Genomic DNA, 27,822 nt, shown 5'->3' on the forward strand with positions numbered 1-27,822 from the left:
GGGCTCCCCGCCCTGGTCCTGTGGAGGCTTGATACCCAGCATAAGAGGATGCTAGAATGGTGAGGTGGGAATGGGTGGGTGGGGGAGTACCCTCATAGAGGCAGGGGGAGGGGGGATGAGATGGGGGATTTGTAGAGGGGAAACCAGGAAGGGGGACAACGTTTGAAATGTAAATAAATAAAATAACCAATAAAAATAATTAAAAAAAAGAAAATTTACTAATTTTTAAAATCCTTTCCTCTCTTCATTAGATTCTAGAGGAGACTTGTTTGCGTTTGTCCTTTATAGTGGAGGTCACAGTCCTTGGCAGACAGTACATTGAAAACAATGGCCTCTGTTTGAGTTCCCTGCTCAGGGCTGTTGGATACATGTTTGTGAGAGCTAACTAGGGATTAACCAGGGTAGGTTATACTCTAGACCAGTGGTTCTCAACCTTCCTAGTGCTGTGACCCTTTAATACAGTTCCTCCAACCCCCATAACATAATTTTTGTTGCTACTTCGTAACTGTAATTTTGCCACTGTTATGAGTCATCATGTAAACATCTGCTTGCAGGATATCTGATCTATGACTCCTGTGAAAGGGGTTGCAACCCTTATGTTGAGAACCCTGTGGCTTGGGGATTTAGCTCAGTGGTAGAGTGCTTGCCTAGCAAGTGCAAGGCCCTGGGTTCGGTCCCCAGCTCTGAAAAAAAGAAAGAGAGAGAGAGAGAGAGAGAGAGAGAGAGAGAGAGAGAGAGAGAGAGAGGGAGGGAGGGAGGGAGGGAGGGAGGGAGGGAGGGAGGGAGAGAGAGAGAGAGAGAGAGAGAGAGAGAGAGAGAGAGAGAGAGAGAGAACACCCTGGTCTAGATGATGTTGTAAAATTTTCTCTAAAGATAGAAGCACTCAGACCAAAGACTTTACGTAAAGCAGGCGTCCTCCAATCATGACATGGGTGTGCCTTCTCTTCCTTGCTGAAGGTCTTAAAAGACTGAGAAAGGATATCTGACTGGGACTTCAGACTACAGTACCAGTTTTCCCTGGGTCTAGCCTGCTGAACTGTCTTGCACCTGCCCTGGGGATCTGAGACCTGCCAGCTCCCACAGTTGTGTAAGCCAATCCCTTAAAATAAATCTCTGTCCACATACCCTATGGGTTCTAATTCTCTGGTGAACCCCTACTGACATAATTCCTTCTTGTTGTTGGACACTGTGGGGTTCAATGTGCTATTTTCGATGGAAGTATGTTTGGGGTAAAGATAGCTTTATTTGGAACTCACTTGCTAGGGTGAGACCCAAGCTTGCTCTCCCCTGTTTAAGCGTTTCAGTACATGAGCAAGATAAACATTTCTTTTTGGTTCAGTGCATTTTCCATTGGGAGGAAAAAATAGGACAACCTTTGGCACTGGAATGTGTGCCGGAATTGGGTTTTATCCGAAATCGTAACTTTAGGTCCCTTAGGAAGCATAAATACCCAGGCCAGTGCATACCCCAACTAGGTTGCGATGGTCTATAAAGTTTTCCTTGGAAATTGGGAGTATGTGGATCTGCGTTTAGTCCGTAGAACTTTAAGCATAAGCAACACTCAGAAATGGCCCACCAGAGTGGTCCTTTTGAAACAGCGTGCACTGTGTGCAGCTGCTTTTGGTGTCTTCCTCAGTCTCTCTCTACCTCATCTGTGGAGAGTCTCTTGCTTGGTCACACACCTTATTCATTCAACCAGTCCATCTAGTCAGCCTGTTCCAGGGATGGATCTCCCGTCTCTGCTTCCTGAGCCACAGGGTTATAGGTGTGGTGCTACTAAGCCAACCCAGCATTTAAATGGGTGCCGAGGCTAAAAAAACAAACAAACAAAAAAAAAAAAAACTGGTCATCATTCTTGTGGGGCAAGCAGTTTCCTCACTGAGCCATCTCCCCAGCCCACATTCTTTAAAGAGGAAAGATTGATATTTTTTTTTAAATTTAGGTGTATGTGTGAGTACCTGTATGCTTGAATGCATACAATATGTCTCCCATACATGCCTCTTACCTGAGGAGACCAGAAATGTCAGATCTCCTGGAACTGGAGTTATAGGAGATTGTGAGCCAACGTGTGTATGTTGGGACCTGACCCCAGATCCTTTGCAAGAACAGCAAGCGATTTTAACCAGAGACACCTCTCTAGGTTCTCTTTTTGTGCTACAGTTTTCTTCTGCTTTGGGGGACAATTATTTTTGCTACTGTTCTACAAACATTGCCATATTATGGAAGTCTGTGTCAAAGAATACAATTCACTTACAAACTCACTGTCTTAGAAATCTAAGCTTCTTAAGGGCACGGGCTGAAAATAAATGTCAGAGCTTTTGAGTCTAGGGCAGAGGGTCTCTGGGGAAGGGAAATGTTAAAGATGCTACAGTCAGACAACTGTTATTTCTACCATGTAATTGGCCGGCTGGCATTCTCAGAGTGGGCCAAGTGGCATTGCAAGCACATTTGCGCCCTTTGGAAAGCCCGGAGGCTGTTGGATTTTCACAACAGCTGTCTCGATGACCCCTCCCGGGTTCAACGATCCATTGCCCATTTCCCTTTTTGTCTTCTAAAGCTCTAGCATATGAGAATCTGGCAGCCAGAACATCGTTGGTTGTGGCTGACACAGGAAACGGTGGTGGCTGGACTGACGCCTGCATGCGGCTGAATGGGGACACGCAGCCAGGTCTTAGCAGGGAAGCAGCTGTCACTCCGAACATCAGGCTCGATGTCACCAGCTTGCTCATTTTCTTCTTCTAACCTGGCTTAAGCTGCCTTAGGAAGGTAACACTAATGTTGGACACAAAATCACTCGCACTTAACCTTGCAGTTAGGAAGGGAGAGACACAGGAAGAAGACTCTCATTTAATGTTTCATGTTTCCTACATTGTGTGGGGGCACTATGTGTGTGTGTGTGTGTGTGTGTGTGTGTGTGTGTGTGTGTGTGTATGTGTACCTGTGTCTGTGTGTGTGCATCTGTGTGTGTATGTGTGTGCATTTGCATGTATGTGCATCTGTGTGTGTGTGTGTGTGTGTGTGTGTGTGTGTGTGTGTGGTGCATGCTTCAAGGGAGGTCGATTTACCATCACTGCCTGAGTTTGACCTACCCAAGCTATAGTCACGTAACTTCTTGTGTCCCATTCTTTCTGAACGGTTAACATCACAGAATGATTATGAGTTTGTCTGGAGCGCCCGGGGCAGTTTACAAACGTGGTAGGTGCTCTCTGCTTGTTTGCTTTTATTAGTCTATGTTAATGCAGTCCCAGTTATCCCTTCGGAGATGGAGGAAAATGAAGCTCAAGGAGATTAAGTTCATCACCGGAGATGGCAGAACCTGAAAACAAATTCCGATTTATCTGCAGTAGGGTTTTTTTTTTCCCCTTTCCTTAGAACACGACCAGGCATGCTCAATGCTATCAAATGTCCTCTCCTGTTGGCCAGCTTACGGTTGAGTTCAGCAGCCTTTCTTTGCACTGGAGAGGGTGAGAGCCTGTATGACTGGGTCTAGGTCTCTAATTTTCCATTCTACCCATCTCAGGAAAAAAAAAAAAAAAGCACCAATAGTCAACATACTGGGGAGGGGCAGCAGAGGAAGTGACATCCTTCTCTTCCCCCTTCCCTCCTCTCACTAGCAGGGGGTAATATTCAAAGCCCTTGTCATAGTTTGGGGTATTCAAGGACAAAGACAGGCTTCAAAAGGTGAAATTTACAAACACCACTTAGCCCAAAGTTTTCTACACACATTGCCTTAGAACATACACGACGAGGCTGTTAACAGCTTGCCGCTATTCAGAACTGTACACTGCGAGGGACTATTTTATTTATGTATTTATTTAGGCCTATGTTATTTAATTTCATATGTCTAAAATTGTCTGCCCTTCTTTCATTTTCACATACTTAAGGAGAAAGTTGACTGAGGGAATAATGAATTCTCCTGCTTTCTCATGCAGCTCAGATTTCATGCTTGGTCAGTGACTTGATCTGCTGTACTGCCTGTCTATTTGTCTGTCTGTACTGCCCACCACGCAGTCCTGAATGATAGGAGGGTAGGGCATGATCAGAACTCCGGGTTCCTCTTGGAAGTCTTTTCCTATGTCTGGTGCTTCTGGAAGTACCACAGGGCCTCCCTTGATGGCAGCTCACTAGAGGAGACAGCAGTCAGATTAGCCACGCAGAGGCTCCCTAGGGGCTCATATTTCCTGGACCGGATGACAGGCCGAGCCCGGAACCCCGGATATTGCGGGGGTCTACACAGGATGCGCACTGTGTCCATCAGGCGCATCCCAGCATCCGCTTGTGTTCAGCTGTGGCAGATCCGCTAGGGCGTCCTCCTGTTCCAGGGCCTGGAAAACAGCAGGAATCTCCTTGTCCGCCCAGCGTCCTGTAACCGCCCCCCCCCCCCCCCGCCCCTCTCCGCCGCCCCATAGGACCCAGGGCGGAGTCGCCCACCTGTCATCGAAACGTCCCACGTGGGTCTGCGGGAGGAGGGTTGAAGGGAGGGAGAAAAGGCAGAGGCGTTGAGGGAGGCAGACGCGAGGAGGAACGGAGGAGAGGCGGAGATCACCGAACAGCAGAACAATCTAGAGGATCCCTCGACACCTGGTAAGGAAGGGGCAAGTGAAAAAGGAGAAAGAAACGGGTTAGCGTGAAGAGAAGGAAAAGATGGGGGCGAGGAAGGGGCTGCGTATACGCGACAAGGTAAGATGGAGAGATGCGCTACAAGAGAACAGTTCTAGCTAGACGACGACGGGCTAAGGGTGGGGGTTGGGGGGATAGGGGGCGGAGGAGGAACCTAGGCGTCTGCGCCTTTAAGGTTGCCAAGGCAACCGCTCTGGCCAGAGCGAGGCGCATTGACGTCAGCAGCCGAACGCTGATTGGCCGCGGTCGGCTGGTTTCCGGTGGAGCCGTCGCGGACCCGCTATCGCAGACTGGAGTGAGGCTGCGAGCTGAGCCCTCTGGACGCTCGGTACCCCCGGCAGCCTCGCCCTGCGCTACTCAGGCCCGCGCCGCCGCCCGTCCTCAGGTGAGTGCAGGCCGGAGGCCTGACCGGGGAGCCGCCGGCCACGGCGCTCCGCTGCGCGTTCCTGAAGGCGCGGGAGCGAGCCAAGATGGCGCCCCGGGGAGCGCGCTGCGGGGGGACGGCCGCACCCCCTGCGCCTCCGAAGCGGCCTTGGTGCCTCACGCAGGCCTCGCATTCTGCTCCGGTCCGCACCTGCACCCCTCCCCGCGGGGCTCTAGGCCGCCCGTGCCCCCCGCCGTCCCTCCTCCGGCCTTAGCGTCTCCTGGTTCCCGGTCCTGCGCTGCTCTCGGCCTCCCTGGGCTCCCTAGCCGCCTCCGCCCCCGCGCGCCGCGGCCTCCGTGCCCGTCCTCCCTCCCCCACTTCCTGAAGGACAACAGCTCGATTTTTTAGCCGGAATCCGCCATGGCTTTTCTATCTGGCCTCGTCATTGGGCTGTAGTCTTCATCTCTGCCTGGTCGTTTTTTCTGCACCGGGTTCCCCTCCTCTACGGGGCTCGTCTCCCTCCACCCCTCCACTCGGTGATTTCAGTCTAGCTCCATTTCCCTTTGTCCCCCTTCCAGTTCTCGTCCTTTCCCGATTTCCAGAGCCCCGCCGCCCACTCCTGCCTTCCCAGGTCTCCGGCTCAACGTCTGCGGTCTCCTGCCTGATGGGGGATGAGGGGGTCTTCTTTCTGCACTCAGTGGTCATGACCGTGGCCTAAGTGAAGTGAAGGGCACTTTCCTGCCCTCCCTTGTGAAAATACGCGGCGCCTGTTAACCCCTCCAGCTCAGCGCGGGTGTGGGGGATAGCCGATGACTTGAGGGAGCCAGGATAGATAGGTTTCTTGAGCAGAGAAATGAAAGCTCGCGTTAGGTGATGACCCTCCCCCAAGGCCCTGTTAGAGTTGCTCGGTATCCTCCAGGAGACGTGGGCTCTGTCAGCAACAGGCTCTCAAAGCGTTTTAAATGTCTTCCAATGTGGCCCTTCTGACAGTGAGAGTTTCATCAGAACCGAATTTCTTTAAGAATCTGCCCTCTTATGAATACTCGGTGCAGTGATGATGGTTTTAAAGTGTTTGTTTTGGAGGGTAGTTAAGTTGTTGGGTTTTTAAAAAGTAAGTACAAACGTGGAACAAAGACATACCGGATTAAAAATACTGAGGCCATAAAATTAGATAATTTGGGGTTTCATATGATGAGTGCAGTAATTTGGGGGGAGTGTTTGCATTTTCTTACCAGTGCCTTCCTTTTGGTCTTTGTAATGCATAAACTATGTTTCACTTATTAGTCCCAGTTGAGCCATCTCTCCCAGCCAGAGACCAGATTTAAGAAGGATTTCTTCGATCAGTTAAATATATGTATATTATATATCAGTTATATATATATGTGTGTGTATGTGTATATATATATAATATATATTGACATTCTTGAAATAAAATTGGGTGCTTTGAAGCAGAATAGATTTTGTTTTATCCACGTTCCTGGTGGCCTTCAGTATTTGAAATGGAGAAAATTCCACTGAAGTGGATTCTTTGTTTCATATGATTGACCTAGAAGCACAGCCAGAACAAACGATATCTTACAGTAAAAATCTTTAGTATTTATCCCGAGCTAACAGCGTGGTGTGTGTGTGCGTGTGTGTTGATGAGTGTGCGTGTGTCTGGTTTCTAATTGTTGTGCTTGTCATGAAGCTGCAAACTTTCTCCTGGTCTGTTGATTGCTTCTTATTGACCTTCATCTTGAAAGTTGTCAAAACATTATCAGTGCAGCACTTTAAAATAGCTCTTTGTCCTGGCTTTTTTTAAAGTTCAGTTTAACGGCAGTGGGTTTGTGAGCATTATGATTTGAAGCGTGGTTACTGTTGAATTGGTATGCAGAGTGGAGAGGGAGTCATCTCTAATCTCAAGTGCTTAGTAATTAGGGGTTGGGAAAACTGAATGGCTGCTTAAAGTACTGAGCTTTTAATTCTGTGGCAGGTTGGCTGCCCATTAGTGTTTCTATTTCACATTATTGTCGTTCAAATTCAGTTTTACCTATTGAGTCACACTGTAAGCTTTAAACCAGTGTATTTTAACATACTCCTGTCCAGACGAAGAACAGCTTAGTTTTCTCGGTAGAGATTATTTACTTTCTTGTACTGCAGCCTTTTTAACTCTTTCTGTTGGCAATTGAATTACGAAGTCAAGGGCTGGAGTTTAGTAAAAGGTAATGGAATGAAAGATCTTGGAGAAAAGGCACCTAAGATTTCTTTTGTGTTTCAGAAAATTCGATTCCACTAATATTTGGCTAATCAGCGTCTTTGCCCCTGTGGTTTGCTGTGCCATTAGCTGCGCACATGGGATGGGAGGTGCACACAGGGGACGGTCAGGTGTTCTTCTTTGTGATCTGTGCTTTCACTTAGAGCCGACCTGTGTGCCCTTGTAATTCTCTGTCCTGTTTACCATTTACACATTTCCCACGTCATAGTCATGATGTCTTTTGCAAGAGAACTGAATGAAAGTCCCTTAAGGGCATGAGGCCTCAGCACAGCCTTGATTGCTCAGCAGGGCACATTGGCTTATCCTTCCTCTCAGGAGCTGAGGGTCTTCTGTGAGTGATCCACCAGCTAAGACAGAAGGGTAGAATCTTGGGATAGTTTATATTCAGCCCCACCTCCTCTTTAAACGGAACTCTGTTGAGTAAGGAAAAGAAATATATGAATCTGCTGTCTAGTGAATTTAAATAAGTTACAGGCCTAATTTATATTTGTGCTTTATAGCTTACCCAGCATGCCTGTGCTTTTTCTCCCAGAGAACCATGGCGTCTGGCAGTATGGCAGCCAGTGAGGAAGAGCGGAGTCTCCGGGAATGCGAGCTCTATGTGCAGAAGCACAACATCCAGGCCCTGCTGAAGGACTCCATCGTGCAGCTGTGCACTGCTCGGCCCGAGAGGCCCATGGCATTCCTTCGGGAATACTTTGAGAGGCTGGAGAAGGTAAAATACATGAGGGAGCCATTTGACGACTGTGACAGTTGCCCTGCTTAGTGCCTCTGAATGTCACTGATTTGTGCCTTTGGGGAAGAGGAGCTCTGACCAAATAACAAATGTAACAGAAATTCAGATTATCAGGCAGTAAAGGATCTTTTTAGTAATTTTAATTAGAACTTGCCAGAAACAAAATTGATGCTGCTTGTGTGGCTAATACAGGGTTTCCAGATGGTTTTTTTTTTTTTTAACTATTTGAAATAATATGTAAAATAGACTAAAAGATAGAATCAATCAAAAGTAGTGTGACAGCGAATTGAGAAGTAATTAAAAGCAGTTCATGGTTTTCTTCAAGAAAGCAGGTGAGCTTTTAGCTTATCCCACCTTTAAAGCTATAGAAATAGGTTTGTGTCTAGTGTGGGGTGGTGTAAGCATAACAGGTTCTGAGGTCCTGCTCTACTGTGGATGGATTAAGTGTAAAGAGAAGACAGGAGACTGATTGGTGGCCACCACCTGCTCACTCTGTTTAGTGCTGGCTGGTGCTTGTTCCCATAAAATACACAGTCTGGTTTTTACTCCTCGTTGCATCTGTATTTTGTGTGGGTTAGTGTGCCCCACAGACAAAGCGGATATTCATTTCTTTCTTTTAAAGATTTACTTATTTTTATGTGTATGAATGTTTTTGTCTGCTCCTCAGAGCTAGAGTTACGGAATGGTATTGAGTCATCATGTGGGTTCTGGGAACTGACCCTGAGTCCTCTGCAAAAAACAGCAAGTGCTCTGAACTACAGAGCTTTCCTCCAGCCTCCAGGGTGTGCATCTTTAAGCAGAATTACAATTTTGCATACAGGATGATGATGCTTCAATGCACTTTCCTCAAGAAGTGATGAGTGTAAAAGTTTGGGTCCCCCCAGTGTTTTAAGAAGTTGATCCAACTTTGTTCTGTCAGTCCCTGGAGGGGCTGTACTGCTTTGCTGTGAATGCTCAGGCTTTGAAGAGGCTCCCAATGCCGGGGCTCATGTCTTTAGCACATGTTAAATACCTAACTGTAGAGCAGAAACATTTGTAGTATTCACATTGGTTTGGACAGTTTCGTACTGTGCAAGTTTTTACATAAAAATATGTGTGAAGATTTTTAAGAAGCATTTGAGTAGTTCAGTAAGCAGGTATTTTATACTGTTTCCTTGGACACTTTTAAAATGCCGTTGATTATGATTAGATCAACTGGAAAAAAGACAATTGCTGAACAGTCTCTGCACAGTTTTGCCACCTTGGATTTGTTAATAGAAATGCTGGCTTTCTCTTACTTAAGCAATGGCTGAATAATGGACACACTGGCCAGGAGTGTGCTCTGTTTTGAAATCAAGCGCGTTCCTGGAGATCTGGTTCTGAAATGGGTCACGGTAAGGTGATCCCTCTTCTTCAGACATCAATAGAAATCAAATGGGAGGATTAAGTTGGTGAGACATAAAGTGCCTGTCTTTTTATAGGGAGTGTTGCATGCATGACACTAATTTCAAAGCCTGTATTTACCATAGGCCTTGAGGACTAACCAAGGTAGAAACCAGCAAATAATCAGTAGTTTTTCTGTAGGTAGGATTTTATAGTTCATGTGCGTGAACTTTGTCCTCTCTCCAGTAGAAGGTGCATAAGACACCTTTCTTGTACATTGAAATTCTTTGTTAACTTTCCAGAGTTGAATGTGTGTGTATGTCTGTGTGTCTCTGTGTGTGAGAAAATATATATACACACACTTGGATTTTCAATTTACTAGATTTTTTGCTTTTTTAACAAAGCCATTATTTCATATATCATGTGCTAATTTTTATGTCGGAAAATAAACTATTACATTCCTACCATCTCCTTCCCCTTTATTTCTGGAATCTTCAGTGGCTTTAGAAGAAATAGACAAAATGGTCAGAATTGGTCAATGGAGACAGCTACATTGGGCCTGGAGTTTACTAGATTACTCTTATGCCTGTATTTACTAAAACCTTGCCTGTCTGGTAGATAAGAGGAATTGTAGCTGTTACTTTTGAATGTTTCCTGTGTGCCAAGTACTACGTGAAGCATCTATCTCTCTCTCTCTCTCTCTCTCTCTCTCTCTCTCTCTCTTTCTCTTTCCCGTTACTTTAGATGTGTAGCGTAGATTGTTGATACCATTTTCCTGAGGCAAACAGTTGATTCTAAGGGAAGTTAAATTAAATCATAGCTGTGATCCTAGGAGTTGGGTTTTTCAACAACATGTAACCCTGGAATTTCAGTGACTTACCATGATTGGTGTCCTTCTTGGTCATGTGGCTCCCTTGTCTTTACTGAGCGGGAAGAACAGCCATTATCTAGCCCTACCAGACTGAGTTCCCACTCTAGTGGGGATACTGTAAATGTCTGTATGCTGAGTTCCTCATATAAGGGGACATATTCAAAGCTTTCTCCCGTTTGGCTCAGGAGGCCAGACAGTGGGGTCAGTTATATATTCTCAGGGGCTCAGGTCTGGTAGGGCTAGGGCTTGCTGGTAAGTCAAAGAAAGAACAGAAATTCAAGGCCACCAGAAGCAGACCACAGTAATGTGAATAGTATGACCTATCCACTTACACTGCATGGCCTAAGCAAGTCGTGTGACTAGGCCTGAAGGTTGGGGTGGGACGCTAAGGTTGGGGTGGGACGCTTGTCTGCTGAGAAAGATGACAAGGACAGGGAGGACATAGATCCTTAGAGTGGGAAAGCAGAATTCGAACCTAAGAATTGAGAGTTTTTAGCTCAGTCTAGTACAGAGTATGTGCAGAAGAGTCAGGAAAATTACTAGCCAGTGAATAGACTGAGAGCTTGAGGAAGACTCAGAGCTGACTGACGGGAGCAGAGTAAGGGTATAACCGTGTGCCCTCGTACAGCTAGCAATTGATGGTAGCAGCAGTGGCTCTGAGCCATTAAGATTGGCTTATAATCAGATAACTTTTTTTTTTTTTTTCTCTTCTTTTTTTCGGAGCTGGGGACCGAACCCAGGGCCTTGTGCTTGCTAGGCAAGCGCTCTACCACTGAGCTAAATCCCCAACCCCATCAGATAACTTTTATATACTTACTGGAATCCACAAGAATGTTGACAGCAGAATGCTTTTGTTATCTCAAAACTATCTTTAAAATTTGGTTTACTAGAATACAGTCAGTCCTAAATAAGACTTCATTTGTGAGGGTGTGTGTGTGTCTAGTGCATACAGTGTTTGTGAATGTGGTGTATGCTACTGGGTACATGAGCGTATGCATGCATGTAGAGGCCAGAGATTTTTGTCAGGTGCTCTTTGATCTTTTTAAAGATTTTATTTATTTACTTTACATATGTGAGTACACTGTAGCTTCCTCAGACACAGCAGAAGAGGGCATCAGCTCCCATTATAGATGGTTGTGAGCCACCATGTGGTGGCTGGGATTTGAACTCGGACCTCTGGAAGAGCAGTCATTGCTCTTAACTGCTGAGCCATCTCTCCAGCTCTCTCTTTATCTTTTAAAAGTAGAAACTCTCACTGAACTTGGCATTGACTGACTGGTTAAAGGAGTAGACTGGGTGTCCAAATGCTAAAGAATCTGCTTGTCTGCCCAGTGCTAAGATTTGTAGCTGTGTGCACCCACACCGAGCTTTTTTTTTTTTTTTTTTTTTTTTTCGGAGCTGGGGATCGAACCCAGGGCCTTGCGCTTGCTAGGCAAGTGCTCTACCACTGAGCCAAATCCCCAACCCCCACACCGAGCTTTTTTATTGGGTGCTGGGATCTGAACTCAGGCTCACATGGCAGGTCCATGACGAATGGAGCCACCTCCTTAGCCCCTCATTTGTGAATCTTTTAGTGAAACTTTTTTGAAGTGACAATTAGTTTGGGGTATAGAATTTTCCTTCCTTCCTTCCTTCCTTCCTTTCCTTCCTTCCTTCCTTCCTTCCTTCCTTCCTTCCTTCCTTCCGTCCTTCCTTCCTTCCTTCCTTCCGTCCTTCCCTTCCTTCCCTTCCTTCCCTTCCTTCTTTCTTTTTAAATGCTTTGAACTTAGGGAAGACTTGTTTTGTGATTCTGTGCTAATATGGGACAGGAAGGTCTTACTGGTTACTAGGACTACCTGCATGAAATGAGTGAATTTTCTAAAATACAGTTTTAAATGAGTGAGAGACTGAAATTGAGCCAGTTTAAAAGGGCTTAACAGTAAAAGATCTTCCCACCCTATTATTGTCTTTTTCTGTAGCCAGTGTTCTGGATATAATCTATGGGTGTTTATAGATAACATTCATTTCTGAAAGAGTGGTTTTATTTTTTCCTTGTGTGCATGTGTATGTATGTGTTCATGTATTAAGAATGTGGAAGGCTGAAGACAGCACTGGGTCCATTCCTTAGTAGCCTTCATCTTGTACTTTTGAGACAGATCTCTCCTTGGCCTGGCTCTTCTAGGCTGGGCAGCCAGGGAGCTGGGACTGTCTCCTCCCCAGTGCTAGGATTACAAGTTTGGCCTTGTCTGTCTTTTTCAAGTGGGTTTGGACCTCAGGTCCTTAGGATTGCTCAAGCTCATTATTGACTGAACTAACTCCCTGGCCCTGTCAGTTGCATGTGTTTTCTAACACAGGGTGGCACCCTGTTGTATGAATACAATATGACTGTTCCCCACCGGTCTTCATTTTGGCTGTTTCCAGTGCTTTATTTTGAGGAAATAAACCAGGTGATATGTTTCCATATAGAGGTCATTTCACACATGAGCTTGTTTTGGATCTAGAAGCAGAAGGGCTGGAATACTGAGTCATGGCGTAAATGTGCTCCGGGTTAGACACACACATGCAAAACGCAGAGAGTTTTGTTTTCCTCATTTGGGTTTGTTTCCTGGGTCGAGAGCTTTCCTCTAAAGAAGAAATCGCACTAGTGGGGAGCGGCTCTCATACCCTCTTGGTAGCCACAGTCCTCCCTTTCCTTAGATGCAGAGACTCCATGGATTGGTCTACTCGCTGGGAGAAGGACAAGAGCTATGTAGGAGACAAATAGTTTAAGTTTTATCACTTCTATTTTAAATAATTTGCTTATTGCTAAGTTAATTTGAATTCGAAAGATGTTTTGGTGGGGTCAAAGAATGGGTGAAGCGAATGAAGAAATGAAAGGTGACCGTTAGAAGCTGGTTAATTAAATAAGAAGGAAATCATAGATCTCAGTCTTCATGTGACCTGACTCTTGCCTCTAATGGAGTGTGCTGGACCACCCCAGTAACTGTACTGGAGTGATTTTTCTTAGATTTTACTCTGTTGTCCTGTTCACCCCTCTTCCCCACCAACTTGGAACTGACTTGTTCTTTTTACTTACATCGGCACTGGAAGAGGTTTGAAGTGAACTGAGTGATCGCTGGGGTTTGAGGGACCAGCTATCAGATTCTAAAAAGCAACCTTCTTTCAGGAGGAGGCAAGACAGATTCAGAGCCTACAGAAATCCGGCATTCGTACAGACTCGAGGGAGGATGAGATCTCTCCTCCACCCCCAAATCCGGTGGTGAAGGGCCGTCGGCGCCGCGGTGCTATCAGCGCTGAGGTTTACACTGAGGAAGATGCTGCGTCCTACGTTAGAAAGGTAGCTTCGCTGTTGAAGTGATTGGGAGCTATCTCTGAGACCCTCGTGTATAGCTGCGTATATACTCTATTGCAAAGACAGACAGACAAGGTGTTAGAGCTTGAGAGCAGACTCTGTAATGGCTCCACAAGGGGCAAGTAGTGACTGTAAAGCAGCGAGTGACTGTGCTCAGGCGGTGCTGAATTCTGTGCTCTTTTGTAGCAGAAGCAGGCAGGCCTCCCTTTCTCTCAGGGCATGCTGTTAGTCTCTTGATGCCCTACAATTCAGGTTTGGGCTTTAACCTTTTATCCTGCAAGTTACATTGGTCCTGGTCAGCTCTTCCTCAGGGCCTGCTAGCCACTTGAGTTAGGCTTTACCATTGGGGGAAAAGGGCTCCAGGCACTCGATGCCTGTGAAACTAGTAATACTGTATCACAGTTTACAAAGTGACCAATTGTTACAAAACACTTAGTTACGCCTCAGTTACTGATCTCTGTCTAGGTGTTTTCTATTTACTTGTTAGCTTGGAATCAAGTACAGATCCTTATTTTAAGCCTGGCTTTAGGCAAGGGGATTAATCAGTTTATTTGTTGAGCACTTTCTGAGTCATACAGGTATCTCGTAGTGAACACATTTACCTCAAAATACCAGTGTTTAATACCATTATGTGGCATGGTATTTAATTGGAATGCAAGTTGCAGACATGAAGTGTCTTTGGTTTCTAGGTTGTCAATTGATCTTTAATATTTTTCTAGGTTATACCAAAAGATTATAAGACAATGGCTGCTTTAGCCAAGGCCATCGAAAAGAACGTGTTATTTTCACACCTTGATGACAATGAGAGAAGGTAGGTGCAGGTTCTGTTCACACCGTTTCCCAGTGGGGTGGAGGTGCCAAACTCATGCGATTACTGCACGCTCTAGGCATTTAGCTGTTGACCACCTGACAGGACCGAGAACCTGAGAGCTTCAGTGTGAAGGGTTGAAGTCTAACCCCAGGCCTCTTTTGTCCTGCAGTGACATTTTTGATGCAATGTTTCCAGTCTCCTTTATTGCTGGAGAGACAGTTATTCAGCAAGGTAAGGACTGTTGGCGTGCATTGTGATTACAAGAAAGGGATAGTGTGTGTGTGTGTGTGTGTGTGTGTGTGTGTGTGTGTGTGTGTGTGTGTGTGGTGTGTTTGTGTATGTGCACAGGTATGAGCGTGCTGGGTCTTAGCATTAGTATTGGGTCTTAATTCTTCATTAATTTTCTAAGTTAAAAAGAACACTTAGTTTATGGGATTACTACTTCTGACAATAACATAGTCACCATTGAAGGGTTACACTGGATATTGTGTAGAATTTCAGAACAACAATAATTCTCATGTCCTTTTTATTGATTAATAACCGCATTTGCAAAACCACCCCATAACTCTGCATTGTATAGCCCATTTGTTATATGGTTCTGTGTCTCCTGCAGAATCTTAACCAGTTTTACCCATGTAGACTAACAAGAATCTTATCTATTGGGTATTTTCTCTTTTTCTTACTCCTAACATTTTTATGGATCCCCATAAGCCAAGTATTTCTCCATTTTTATGGCAGGGTGGCCGCTTGTTAGTCACTGTTGTTTGTAGTGCTTATACATTCTGTAGTAGTTAACTTTGTCTGCATAAATGGCTTAACTTTTTACAGTTACACTGTTGATTTATTTTGTGTATATGGAGCACACATGCAGGCACCCATGTGTGCTGCAGCATTGGTGTGTGATCTCAGAAGACATCTTGAGGTTTCTCACTCAGAGGTCAAACTCAGCTTGTCTGCTTGCCCATAGATGCTCTACACGCTGAGCCGTCTCACGGGTCTATGAACTGCTTTATTATAGAACAGTTGTAGAAGATTGTGAGGTGACCAAAAAGAGTGGCTAATTTCATGTTCGTTTGTTTAAAGTTGCTTGTTTTTCCCTTTAGTCAGTCACTTAGCATCCACCAATGAGTTTACTATTTTATGTTAAACAACTATGATTGTTTCATTAATTATCCTGACATTTTACTCTTTTTCAGGGGATGAAGGGGATAACTTCTATGTGATTGATCAAGGAGAAATGGATGTAAGAGTTTTTTTTTTTTTTCTTTTTTTCCGAAGCTGGGGACCGAACCCAGGGCCTTGCGATTGCTAGGGATGAAAGAGTTATTAATGATAGGAAAAATATGTTGATAATCTTGATTTTAACTTAATTTCTAAATAGTAAGCACAGTGTTTGCAGGGGCAGACAGTTGTGACCTTGACAAATCAATTCCATCAGCACTTGCCGAGTATTTTTATGACCGACTTTAGAGGCCTGTCTAGACATGCCATTTACTACTTTCTCTGGGGTAGCAGTTGGAAAGTGCATGTATCCTATGGTGTAAGAGAAATCAGGGCACCACTGTGAAATAGTACAGCTTTTAAAAGTCTGTTTTTTTAACTAGTGAAAAGAAGAAAATGGCATTAGTCTCATAGGATTATGAGAAACTCCAGTGACCTAGTAGACATAAGGTGCCCAGCACAGCATTTGTAAATGTATGTCGTTTGATATTAATGCTTGTCTAAATGTTTCTCCTCATCCTCATGAGGCACATTTATCAGATCATTTAACCTGTCAGAAGTTAATGCTTCTGCTCTGCTCTGTTCTACACATGTAGTGTATATCCTATTGTTTAAACAGGTTCAGAATTCTTCCTTTTGGAAAAGTTTGAGAGTTAACACATTTGGTGTCGTTTCTATTTTAGGTGTATGTCAATAATGAATGGGCAACCAGTGTTGGGGAAGGAGGGAGCTTTGGAGAGCTGGCTTTGATTTACGGAACACCCAGAGCAGCCACTGTCAAAGCAAAGACAAACGTGAAACTGTGGGGCATTGACCGAGACAGCTACCGGAGAATCCTCATGGTGAGAGGCTGTGGGCTTAGACTTCTGACCCATGTAACTGTTCCCAGTTCAAATGGGCTAGTTTTAAGTGCGTGATGTCATTTAAAGCCATTCAGAAGTAATCATGGTCTCTAGACTAAAACTGGGTTATCAGTAATAAATTCATGCTGCCTTCCTAGAGGACTGTTAGAACAGGAAGACCACTGAGGCATTCTGCTTACAGTGAGACTGCCTGAGCAATCCGATAATTTTATAGAGGAGCTTTAGATGTTTCAGTGAGTGGTGCTAGCCATTCCAAATTGTCTTCTTCCAAGTTTTCGTGGTGCCCATATAGCTATTTGAAAATATGCAGTCTGGGGCTGGAGAGAGATGGCTCGGCAGTTAAGAGCTGCACCGATTTTTCATGGGTCTAAGTCTGGTTTCATACCCCAAACAGCTCACAGCCACAACTCTAGCTCCAGGGGATCTATGCCTTCTTCTAGACTCCATGGCACTTCACTCCTGTGCACAAACCTGTGCACAGACATACACAGGATTTTTAAAAATAAGCTAATTTATATGCTTTGAAATCTTTGTGTATTTCTTTTTGTTTAAAATAATGTTTTTATTCTTTGGCAATTTTATACCACTGGACCTGAGGGAGAGGGCATCGTGTCCCTCTCACACCTCTGTGCACTCATATATGTGTGTATGTACACACACGCATATGTGTCAATATCCTGTCAGTGTTCATTAGCTCCTCAGCTTCAGGCTTTTTTTCTGGTCATCTGTCATGTGCCCCAAACCCCATGAATGCTCAAGTTCCTTACCTAAAATGACAGTGTTTGCACATATTAAGTGTACATGGTCTGTATGCTGGAAGCCATCACTAGCTTAGCCGAGGTACTTAAACTAAACTAAACACTGTTTAATAGATTGTTGAGACCTTCTCGTCTGTGGGAAGTGACAGGAAGAAAGTCCGCATGCTGAGCAACAGTGTGTTATGGCCCCTGAGGGCCCCCTAAGATTTTGGTCTGCAATTGACTGCAGATGTGGAACCAGTGGCTGTTGTATGTAACATGTACACATGTACATATGCACTTATGTATGTGTATGTAGTAGTGCTGAAGTCATTCATTTACCTTGTGAGCAAAGTTTGTCATAAAACATACAGTATTCCTGCTTTTTTTTTTTTTTTCGGAGCTGGGGACCGAACCCAGGGCCTTGCGCTTGCTAGGCAAGCGCTCTACCACTAGTATTCCTGCTTCTTTCAAGTATACCCAGTAAGCTTTGTCTTAGAGATATTTAGAGTGTTGAGGATAGTGTGACTAGACAAGCCTAGTTATGCTTAGGACTGTGGCCCTGTCCTCTCCCCTGTAAGTGGCAGGAGTCTGTTCCCTGTGTGCAGCCTTTGGGGATCATCCTGGACTGGGAAAACTGCTCCAGTGTGGAGGTCCCATGCACAGACATGCATTAGCCACTTGGTTGCCTTAGAGAACTGTGGCACTTGCTGCTTGTGGGAACTGTGTTCTTCCCTGGGCTGCACACCCGCTGCTGCTTTAGGGTCCTCACCCAGCGCCCACTGCAGGACAAGGAAATTGGTTAGAGTCATGGAGCAGGAGCAGCCGGCTTCGTATGGACCTTTCCTTTAGTTTGTTTAAAACGTAAATGTAAATTGTTCTGCAACATTGTGTGATAATCACATCTCTTTTAGACATGACATTTTTTTATTTATAGGGAAGCACTCTGCGAAAGAGGAAGATGTATGAAGAATTTCTTAGTAAAGTGTCTATTTTAGGTGAGTTGGAAAATTATATGGAGAATTGATAATTTGTGATACTTGGCACAGTTTTTTACAGAAGTTTTATAGTTCATATGTTTCCATTTTTTTTTTATTTATTGTTTTGCTTTTGCTAATCGTGGTTATACGGCATTTTGACAGTGTTGAAAGTTTGGCAAAGTAAATGGTAATTTTCCCGTGTGTTCAGTTTGCAGTATATGACAGACGTCCGCAATCACACTTGGCAAAGCTTGTGACCGCCAAGGTGCTGTCCTTTCCTTTTAGGACTATACCTTGCACTCTAGACACTCACAGTTATTCCTGCTGCTCTTCCTGGGACTGGGTTTTGTCTGGGAAAAGTTTTTATTTATTTGTTGGCCTCTGGAGAAGATCCACAGCTGTTGAAATTTAAAAGCAAGTGGTCGATTGACCCTATCTCTATAGATTTCCTTACATAACTGGAGATGTTAAAACCTGTCCGGTGTTGGGTGTGGGTGGGTGAGTCTGCCTTTGCTCTGTTGCAGTGATGCCTTTCCTTACCTCATTTACCGCTTGTTACAGTGTTCTGAATATTAGTTGGGTCTTTGGAAACAAAGTATTTGTTGTAGCACCTTGTCATTGGCTCACAAGGCAGACTGAGCTGAGCGGTTGAGTGGATAAACACTTTGACCTTTCAGTGCTGTGACCGGGAACCTATCACCTAGTCAGTGCTCAGAACTGCATTTTCTTAGCACGTTGATAAAAGCTAACGGTAAAAGGAGGGCTCTGAGGCATCTGCAGTAATAGGGGAGTCCTGCTGAGGCTGGGAGGGATTGCAGACAGCTGCTGTGGCTGCGCTTGACCTAGAGTAGTCCCCTTTGTACAGTGGGGATGCCATGAGTGCATCTCTGTAGAGTTTGGTTTTGCTCAACTTTTATTGTTTTATTTATTTCACTTTTATTTTTTAGCTGTTCTGGATATGTAGAGAATTTCTTTTGATTCTTCCTTTTCAGAGTCTCTGGACAAGTGGGAGCGTCTCACAGTAGCTGATGCACTGGAGCCTGTCCAGTTTGAAGATGGACAGAAGATTGTGGTGCAAGGAGAACCGGGGGATGAGTTCTTCATTATTTTAGAGGTACAGAGTTCTGTGTGTGATCTCCTAGGAGACGCGCAGCCATTCTGAGTTTTGTAGCTTTACTTTTTAGGGCTACCTGACAGCTTTATTTAAATCTTTTACTTCAAAGTACAACTTTGTGAATATAGGCTGCCACAGTTTTAAAGAATTAGAGTCAGAATCCTGCAAGGGCCCATACATGATTGGTGAAATGACTCTTCTAAAAGTCCCTCAGTCCTCACAGATCCGGTGCGTCTGAGCCATTGTTTAAAAGTGTGAGTGCTTCGGCCATTTAGTAATGATTGACAGTTCTAGAAGTTAGCGTTATCTGGAACATCCCCCTCTATCCCCTGCTTGCCAGGCAGGTCCACACAGAGCTTCAGAGTCTGAACTCTGGTCACACTGAAAATGCAGCCGTAGAGATGAGAGCCCCGAGTGTGACAGGCTATAAAAACTTACTTTCGAAAGTGCAGCAAGCTGGAGTTTGACCCTTTACAGAAAGTTTACCCACCCGAGTCTAACCTCCTTGGTAAGTGCTTGAGCTTGATCAGTGAGCGGGGTGCTGGTTCAGTGGAAATCACAGGGCGAGTGGGGGTTGGGGGTGATCTGACTTGCCCTGCACATGTGACAGTAAGCACGCACACAATGTGAAATAACTGCTAAGTTCACCCAGGTGCCGGCGACTGCACAGCGTGTGCGCTCCCTCCGGGTTACTTAGGAAGCATGTGTTCAGCTTTGTGCTGGTGTCCTTACAGGGCACGGCCGCTGTGCTGCAGCGTCGGTCAGAAAACGAAGAGTTTGTTGAAGTGGGACGCCTGGGGCCTTCTGACTATTTTGGTATGTTAAATTTGTTCATAAGAACATACGGTGTAATTATCTTTTGTGGAACAGAATAGTTTTTCATAATTAGTTTTGTTTTCATTCCTTTACTTAGTTCTGAGGCAGAGTGGCCTGGACCTCACTCTGTAGACTACCCCCATACTCACAGAGACCCATCTGCTTCTGTTTCTAGAGTGATGAGCTAGAATGTAGGCACCACCACACCCTGCCTTTACTACTGGTTTTGAGCTAGGGCTATGGTAACAGTGCAGGTTGGCCTTGTTCAGATCTGCCTTAGCCTCCTAAGTGTTGGGTTATAGTCGTACCTGTGGATTTCTTAACTCACACTCTTTTGGTTCTCAGAGAAATACTGTAAGATTTAACTTTATTCAGTTAATAGATGGACACAGACATACATGCATGTGTGCACGTGCACACACATGCCTGTGTCTTAAGTAACCTAAACTCCCTGGACTTCATTGTACAGTGAAGCTTGCTTCTCACTGGTCACCTTCTGCCCCTTAAGTGTTGTGTTGTAGGCATGACTGTAGGGACTTTATTATTAATTAGTGTACAAATGTGTTGTGTGGCCTCTACTAAATGAGTAGAAGACTTGCGTCTTTGTTCACTAAATGAGTAGAAGACTTGCGTCTTTGTTCACTTTCTCAGAAGTAAGACAGCTTCTGTGGAGATGTCTTAACCGCCTCACTCTTCTCCAGGTGAAATTGCCCTGCTGATGAATCGTCCTCGGGCTGCCACTGTGGTTGCGCGTGGCCCTTTGAAGTGCGTTAAGTTGGACCGACCTCGGTTTGAACGCGTCCTTGGCCCATGCTCAGATATCCTCAAGCGAAACATCCAGCAGTACAACAGCTTTGTGTCACTGTCCGTCTGAGATCCGCCTCCTGTGCCTCTCCTCCCCAGTCTATGCTTCACTCACGCAGACTGCTTTCTCCTCCCTCTCTGCAGCGCCAAGTGGCCACTGGCTTCACAGCTTCTTGTCTCTGTATACTAAAGGTTGCTTTATTGCACCATTTTCCATTGGAGCGTTACTGAATGCTCACTCACAAATAAATAGAGTTGTATGGACTCGGCTGTCACCGCTTCTCTGTGCAGTGCTAGTGTTCAACCTGGGCAGCCAGTGCCGTGCTTTCTGCTGAGGGCGGTCCCTGCACCATGAATTACCATAATGATGTAATAACAGTGCGGGGGTTTTAAGTGACATGGATTTCCATTTCCATATGACACAAGTGACATATTTAGACTGTGGCCATGTTTGCTGTATTTCTTTATAGAATAAATGACTTTAACCTTTAAGGAATAGAAGAATGAATATAGAAAAATCCTAGCACAGTAGAAAGACTCCTGCCTGTAATTAAAGTAGCTTAAGTGTGGGAAGTGCCCATGTTTTGCTAATTACCAGACACATTCAACTAGTTCAGTCCCCTCTCAGCCTGGTTTGGTTTGTCTGTGGCTAGTGTTTCTTCTCCAACTCTGAAATACTTTGGTGTGGCTGGCTGTCTATACCTGCCTTTAAGTTGAAATCAAGCCGTAGATGGCAAGTACTGGGTGGTGACCTAACCACGCCTGTCAGAGCTCACAGGTTCTGATAACTTTACCCTGCTGGTGCCAAATGCTGAAGAGGTGCAGGATAGTGAGGGCGGGGGCGTCACTCGGGAGTTAACTGCGTAACTGTGTGATCGGCCCTCACGCCCTCACTGAGGGTTCTCGGACGTTGGAGTTACTTAGACAACAGGCTCCAGAGAGAAGGGAATGGAGGCAGTGTTGCTAAGGCGGATGGAGTGTAGGTGTCCAGAAACAGGAAGCTGTGTGTCTGGGTTTATGTTACCAGGTGGGTAGGGCGTGGCTGTGCTGTGGTCTGATAGGCCATCCTGCTGAGAGTCCTGCCTTTTCCTGTCTAACCTTGAATTTCTCTGGTAAACTTTCTTTATTGTTTTTTGTTTGTTTGTGTGTGTGTGTGTGTTTAAAGTAAACTTGTGTTCTCAACTGTATTTCAGTATTTTCCACCCTTATGTGTTACATTATTCCAATGATAACCCAACAGTTTATTTTTATTACTGTTATTTTTTAAACAAAATTCACAGTTCGTAACTAGGCATGTTTATCTTGTGACTTATGTACAATGTCGGGTTCTATTTGGGAGTGACTGTGTTTTCCATGGGTGTGCAAGTGGGCCTGATTAATAATCCCCTCCCTCCTTTCCCAGTTAACTTAAATTGTTGGGTACGGTAGATTTTTTTTTTTTCTTGGTAGCTTAAAAAGCTGTTAGATTGTTACTAACTTGGGAAAAAGTTTCATTTAGGTTTTAGTGTGGGGTAGAAAGCTGCCTTGTTGCCATATCTAAAACTTCCATAATCTATATTAAATGAGGGTTTCTGTACTTCCTTTGTGGTTGGCTATCTTTTTTATATTTAAAAAAATAAAAATTATGTTACTAGCTTAAAGCTTAATTTGATATTTGTTTAAATGCCAAAACAATGTACTTAAGTGAATGATGTAGCACGCCGTAAAATGCATTTCATGTGTGTGGATCCCCTTGGTCTGTACGGAGGGAGATACACGCCCCGCTTTCTAAGTGTCCCACGCAATGCTAGCTCGCTATGCACTCCCTTTTGTAGTTTTACTTAGAGTTTTCAAGATAAGTCTAAATTTAAAAATTACCACGTTTAAAGCTCTATCTTTGTGCAATTTAAATCAGTCAGAAGTCATGGTTGGCATACTGTGTCCTTGTGGACTCTAGGCACCGGTGTCCCTGGATGGGTGGGTGAATTTAGGAGATCTGCTGAGAAAGTGGAGCTGGCCAAAGGGACAGTTGCTGTTTCCTGGACACTAGTCTGATACACTCTGTGCTAATCTAATCGCTGTTCTTTTGTTACACACTGTTCCATGGTAGGTCACAGAATAAAAAGATGAAATCATTTAAATTCTTAAATGAATCAGTTTTTCTTCCTTTCCTCCTCTTCTTCCTTTGTTCTTCCCCAAAAGTTCAGTGGGAAAGAATGAAAGTGAATTTTGGGATTAGAGTTTTGAAAAAGTAATGTATTTATTTATTTATTTTTAATACATTCCAGTTCAGTTTGTCAAAGGGTGGATTTCCAAACCTTGCTCATGGGTGTGGGGCAGACTCAGTAACAAGTCCTAGAAGGAAGATTCTGTCCCAAGCCACAGCTTCAGTTTGACAGCACAGACATGTCTGTGCCTTGGGGCTTCACAGACTTGATAGGATTTCTGGTTTCTTTGTCAGCAGAGGGTTGGTTTATCAGATGGGCTGTTAGCTGCTTAGGGATCTTACACACAGGAAACCTTGTTGGTTACGTTTCTCCTGGAGTTTAAGGAGTAGCTAAAGGGTTACTCTGTGTCATCACATGCAGGACAGGAGTTAGTCTGGAGCATTCGGAGTTCTGCTTCCTCCGCTCTACCTGGTCCAGGTTCGCAGTTCCCTTCCTCTCACCAGCTGGATGTCACCCAAGCCGTCAGTGTGGCCTAGTCCTTCCTTTAAACCGTGGCCCGGGATTCATCCTACCTTGTGTGGACATTTTGAACTAGCAGGATGGCAGAGCCAGCTGACACTTGGTCTCCAACCTCAGAGGTGCACCCTTTGTGAACTTTGCTAAGCCCTGGAGTGTACCTCCAGGTGGACCAAAATCATGGTTAGCTAACCGTTTAATTTGTCCTCCAGCATGTCTGTCAAGGGGAAACACCAGTCTCTCCCTTGTTATGTTCGAGGGATTTCTGTACGAATCATTCTTTTGTCCATACACAAAATTTGTTTCTTGACATAACTTTAGAACTATGACATTAAGGTGTGTCCCTGTAAGAATGAGTTGAAGTAGCTTTGTGATTTTTAAAAAGTTGCCACTAGATGGAGAACTTTTACATTCTTCTCAGCGTTGTCAAGCCCAGATGACTCCAGCTGTCCCTGGTGTCTGCAGATTCTGTATTTGCATGTTTTCCTACTTGGAACAATGTGTGACCCCGAGACCAGAACACCAGAAGCACCCGGGGCCTGAGCTGCATGCACAGGGAAACCGTGATTATCCCCTGCACTCCTTCCCACCCAAGGCAGAGTGAGGTCTGCCTCATCTCAGCTGTGACTATGTCACTAAGGGTCCCTCAGTATTTAAAAGGTCCCTAAGGACAGTGTTCATGGGCCAGCTCACGTTCCTGAGTGTGAGAAAGCTGTATCGTACTGTGAATGTGTCGTAGGCAGATGCCGGGTTAAAGAACCAACAGTGTAAAGGGATGGTCTTTACCACACAAGGTGAGATTCCGTAGTAATGGGCCGATGAAATCAGACCAGAGAATCCTAGGAGCCTAACCCTGTGTTTCCCCTGGGGGGCAGTAACAATTTACAGTTCAGCGGCCAGGGGCTTAATAGGACAGACAGAATTGCTGCCTGTATGAGAGTTGACTTATCCTTAGATCAGAACTGTCCCGGATTTTGAGAATGTAGTGGCATATCCCTTCAGACTGGTCCCTACCAGTTCACACAGTCTTTGGTTTTTTATTTGTTTGCCAGTGGTAACATGGAAAGTTTTCACATAGACTCGGAATATTTTTTTTCCATGGGAAGTTGAGCAATGCTTCAGAGTGCGTAAGTTGTAAGAGCTTGACACTCTTGAGAATGGAATGTTTTTGTTTTCTGGTATTTTTGAAAAATGCTGGTCTAAGCTTTTTTTTTTTTTTTTTTTTTCCCCCCGTCGGTGTTAGAAAAACCGATGGTGAAAAGTAATCTATGTAGTTACCCCACATATTGTGATCAAATTCAGTTACTTCGGTTTTGAAAAGTATAGCAGAAATGTTGTTTCAGAATCTTGAGAAACTGGTCTGCATCCAGGGAGGCCACATTGGAGATGGGGACTGCAACTCACCCAAGCGAGACTGGCTGAAAGCCTCAGACCATGCGCCCCCCCCCCCAACCTCCATCCCCCCTTCCTAGTGCTGCCCTAAGGGGGGAAGAGGAGAAACAACTGATGTTGTAGGAAGCTGTGCCCCCACCAAAGGGCCTCCCTGATAGGGAAGTCTTTGGAAGGAGTTTTCTCTGGTAAAGAGTTGATGTGCATATTTTATTTTCCTCCCATAGCCCAGACCAGCCTTCAACTTCACGCTCTTGTCTCAGTCACTCAAGGGCTGGGATTTGCCGGTTTGAGTCACAGCACCCAGCTTAATTTTTTTCCAACTAACAAATTTGACTTCACAAACGGGTTTGATGCTATGTGCATTTTGGAATAAGCCTAAACCACAAGACGATGTGGTTTTCTCCCTCGAGAGCCTTAGCTCTCTTCCTCACACATTGGAAGTAAAAGGTTGGGCCTGCTCACAAGGGTTGCAAACCTACGTGTTGACTTGATGGTTAATAAAGTGTCTGGGACATGGCAAGACTAGGGTGAACAGAAGCAAGGTTATTATGCAAACTGGGTTCAGGGGTTGTGTGCCCATAATGTGGGGTGCTAGGATGAATCAGAACCATCCACCGGGAGACCAGCATGGTGACTCATGCCTTAATCCAGGCTCTTGGGAGGTGGAGTCGAGAAGATCAAGAATTCAAGGCCAGCCTGGTATACATGAACTCCAATCTCAGAAGACCAAGACAATACTACCCATTGTCGGTCATCCCGTCTGTCCTTGGACGTGAGCAGAGAGGTCTGGGTGACATTTCTGGTTCTTAGTGATGCCTTTTCTTCTTCCCCTCCATACTTTTTTGATCCTCTGCCTTTTATCAGAAGAAAAAGTGACCCGATAGAGCCATGCAGCCCTAACCTGCTGCCAGGTTCCCCTTTTGTGTCTCTTAGTTTTGACATACATGGTGTTACTTCCTCAGGCAGCCCAGGCTAGCCTTGGACTCACTGTGTAGCTAAGGATGTCTTTGAACTTGTGGTCCTCCTGAGTGCAGGTAGTTAACAGGTATTGCCACTGTGCCTGGTTTTATGTGATGCTGGGGGTTGAACCTGATGGGCAAGCACTCCACCAACTGTGTGAGGCACGAAGCTCCTCTGTTGCCAATTCGTAAGCTGATAACACTCTTCAGACTGAAGTGTCCCTTTACTGAGCAAATTTACCTTTAGTATTTCTGAGGTGTGACCTGGTAGGGATTATTGTATTCAGATAGTGTGAGGGACCAGAATGTCAATAAAAAAGAATGGCCTTTTTCTTTTGCATCAGCCTGAGATTGACAGATTTTAGGTCTGGAGATTTTTCTTTTTAAATGTGGTTTACTGTACCTGCATATACATACAGTAAGGACTAGGAGGAAGCCAGTTATCCACTTGATGTCCCTTTATTTGACATGGTAGAGTAAAAACCGCTCCTAGGAACAGAGCTTCCGAACCTTCCAAGCCTGGCCCAGGTCCAGGTTTCACAGTGTGCTTAGAAGATAGTCTGCAGCCCTCATGGAGCCAAGAGAGAGCCCCAGCCAGTGCACTGTAAAAGCAGTGGCCTCCACCCAAGGGTAAAGATGAGGTTTGGTGGATCCCGTGTGCTTTTTCAAAGTGTTCCTGCCTCCTCCCTGAGCTTGTGACTCGGCCTCCAGCACCCCAGGGTGGAATGGGGCAGCAGGGGCCTACAAATCAGCACGAAGTGAAGTGCTGGCTCCAGTTGTGTTCTGAGGCCCCACGCTTGCTGCCGTTAGCTTGTCAGATTAGCCTGGCCAGAGTCTGGAGCTGAATGTTGTGCTGACCCATCAGCTATGACTCTTCGCTCTCCGTGGGCCTCTATGCAGTCCTCCACTGTCTTAAGGATGATCTGGAGTCTGCGGTCCAGGGCCAGGAGGTGGGGTTCCGTGAGGACAGGGGTGAGCTGATCTTCCAGTAGTGACTCCCGCATCACATCGCTGAGCCTGTACTCAGCTTGAGCCAGCAGCTGAAGGTGCAAGAGTGTTTTCCTTTTTATCCTGAGGAGACAAAGCCAGTGCGGCCAGATCAGCAAATTAAGGAAGGTAGCTCACCCGCGCTTGCCCACTCCCCACAAACCGCTGTCGGCAGCTGGTATTCTTAGAGATTTTATTTCTAGGCAAACATACTTCACTAAGAGCCATGTGGAGAAGGAATTAATGGTGGGTAACAGCCTTTGTTCGATTTACTTGCTCTGTGTGTGGTGGGGGGAGGGGAGGGAGGGAGCCACAGAGGGGAGGGTAGGGGGCTTAGGGTTTGTTGGTTTTAAAGATTTAAAGCTGATGGAAGAAACTTTGAGTAGGTGAATGAAGCTGTTGTCTGAAAAATCCAACCTCCAACATGCCAACGTCATCATGCGTCTCCTGTGTCAGATTCTAAAACCACAGGGATGACAAGTGACTAGGTCCATTTTGACTTTAGGGACTGGATTTCTTTTGGACTCATGCAAGCAGTCTGATTGTTTGATTTTTGACACAAAGCAACCACTGCTCATCCTGTCCAGAGGAGAGAGACTTGAATGAACCCAAGGAGTTGCTTTGGACCATTCATGTGCCAAGGGGACAAATGGGATGGTTCTGCTAGGTCTCAGTCACATCTTTATAATTAGCGACAGCTAAGAGGGCCCTAGTGCCACAAGATACGGAAGTAGGTTAGGTGTCCTTTAGAGAAGGGGCTGGAATTTCAGTCTGACCCAGTTTTACCAGACTTCGAGGTTTTGCTAAGATGGTGCTGTAATAGCAATATTTAAGAGCTTACATAAGGAAACCAAAGGGCTGATTAGCAATATCAAAGAACACTGATATCTGTAAAAGCGGGTGATTATCCGAGTGGGCTAAAGATTAAAGTTGGTGA

At 45.1% G+C, this 27,822-nt stretch overlaps 2 protein-coding genes and 1 long non-coding RNA gene across 9 annotated transcripts in view; 1 reads left to right on the top strand and 2 right to left on the bottom strand.

Moving 5' to 3' along the window:
- Window positions 1-1,223: 1,223 nt before the first annotated feature.
- On the bottom strand, window positions 1,224-5,333 carry LOC100912202 (uncharacterized). Of its 2 annotated transcripts, XR_015632217.1 has the most exons (4): window positions 4,432-4,564; window positions 3,880-4,325; window positions 3,090-3,316; window positions 1,224-1,810 (listed from the first exon to the last, which is right to left on the bottom strand). It is a non-coding gene; the product is annotated as an uncharacterized LOC100912202 (long non-coding RNA). The 2 variants fall into 2 exon arrangements; XR_015632216.1 differs by lacking the exons at window positions 1,224-1,810; window positions 3,090-3,316 and adding an exon at window positions 4,775-5,333 and having other exon boundaries at window positions 3,796-4,325; window positions 4,432-4,581.
- Window positions 4,493-23,016, top strand: Prkar1a (protein kinase cAMP-dependent type I regulatory subunit alpha). 4 transcript variants are annotated; one of them, NM_013181.3, is given in 11 exon segments: window positions 4,493-4,584; window positions 7,771-7,953; window positions 13,353-13,523; window positions 14,258-14,349; window positions 14,519-14,580; window positions 15,546-15,592; window positions 16,254-16,412; window positions 18,108-18,168; window positions 19,143-19,264; window positions 19,999-20,080; window positions 20,782-23,016. In NM_013181.3, coding segments are annotated over 10 exon segments (1,146 nt in total). In that variant the 5' UTR covers window positions 4,493-4,584; window positions 7,771-7,776; the 3' UTR covers window positions 20,955-23,016.
- Window positions 23,017-26,341: 3,325 nt separating this feature from the next.
- Window positions 26,342-27,822, bottom strand: part of Fam20a (FAM20A, golgi associated secretory pathway pseudokinase) — a 54,717-nt gene continuing 53,236 nt past the window's right edge. For 2 of the 3 annotated variants that reach the window (XR_015630683.1, XM_087572488.1), the window contains exon 11: window positions 26,342-26,969. Coding sequence is in view for 2 of the 3 variants with exons in the window: in XM_087572488.1 (XP_087428614.1) it covers window positions 26,705-26,969 (265 nt within the window). In the remaining variant the exon portion in view is untranslated. 3 annotated transcript variants of the gene reach the window in all.

Source organism: Rattus norvegicus, chromosome 10 (assembly GCF_021556685.1).
Source record: "Rattus norvegicus strain SHRSP/BbbUtx chromosome 10, alternate assembly SHRSP_T2T, whole genome shotgun sequence".
Classification (NCBI taxonomy): domain Eukaryota; kingdom Metazoa; phylum Chordata; class Mammalia; order Rodentia; family Muridae; genus Rattus; species Rattus norvegicus.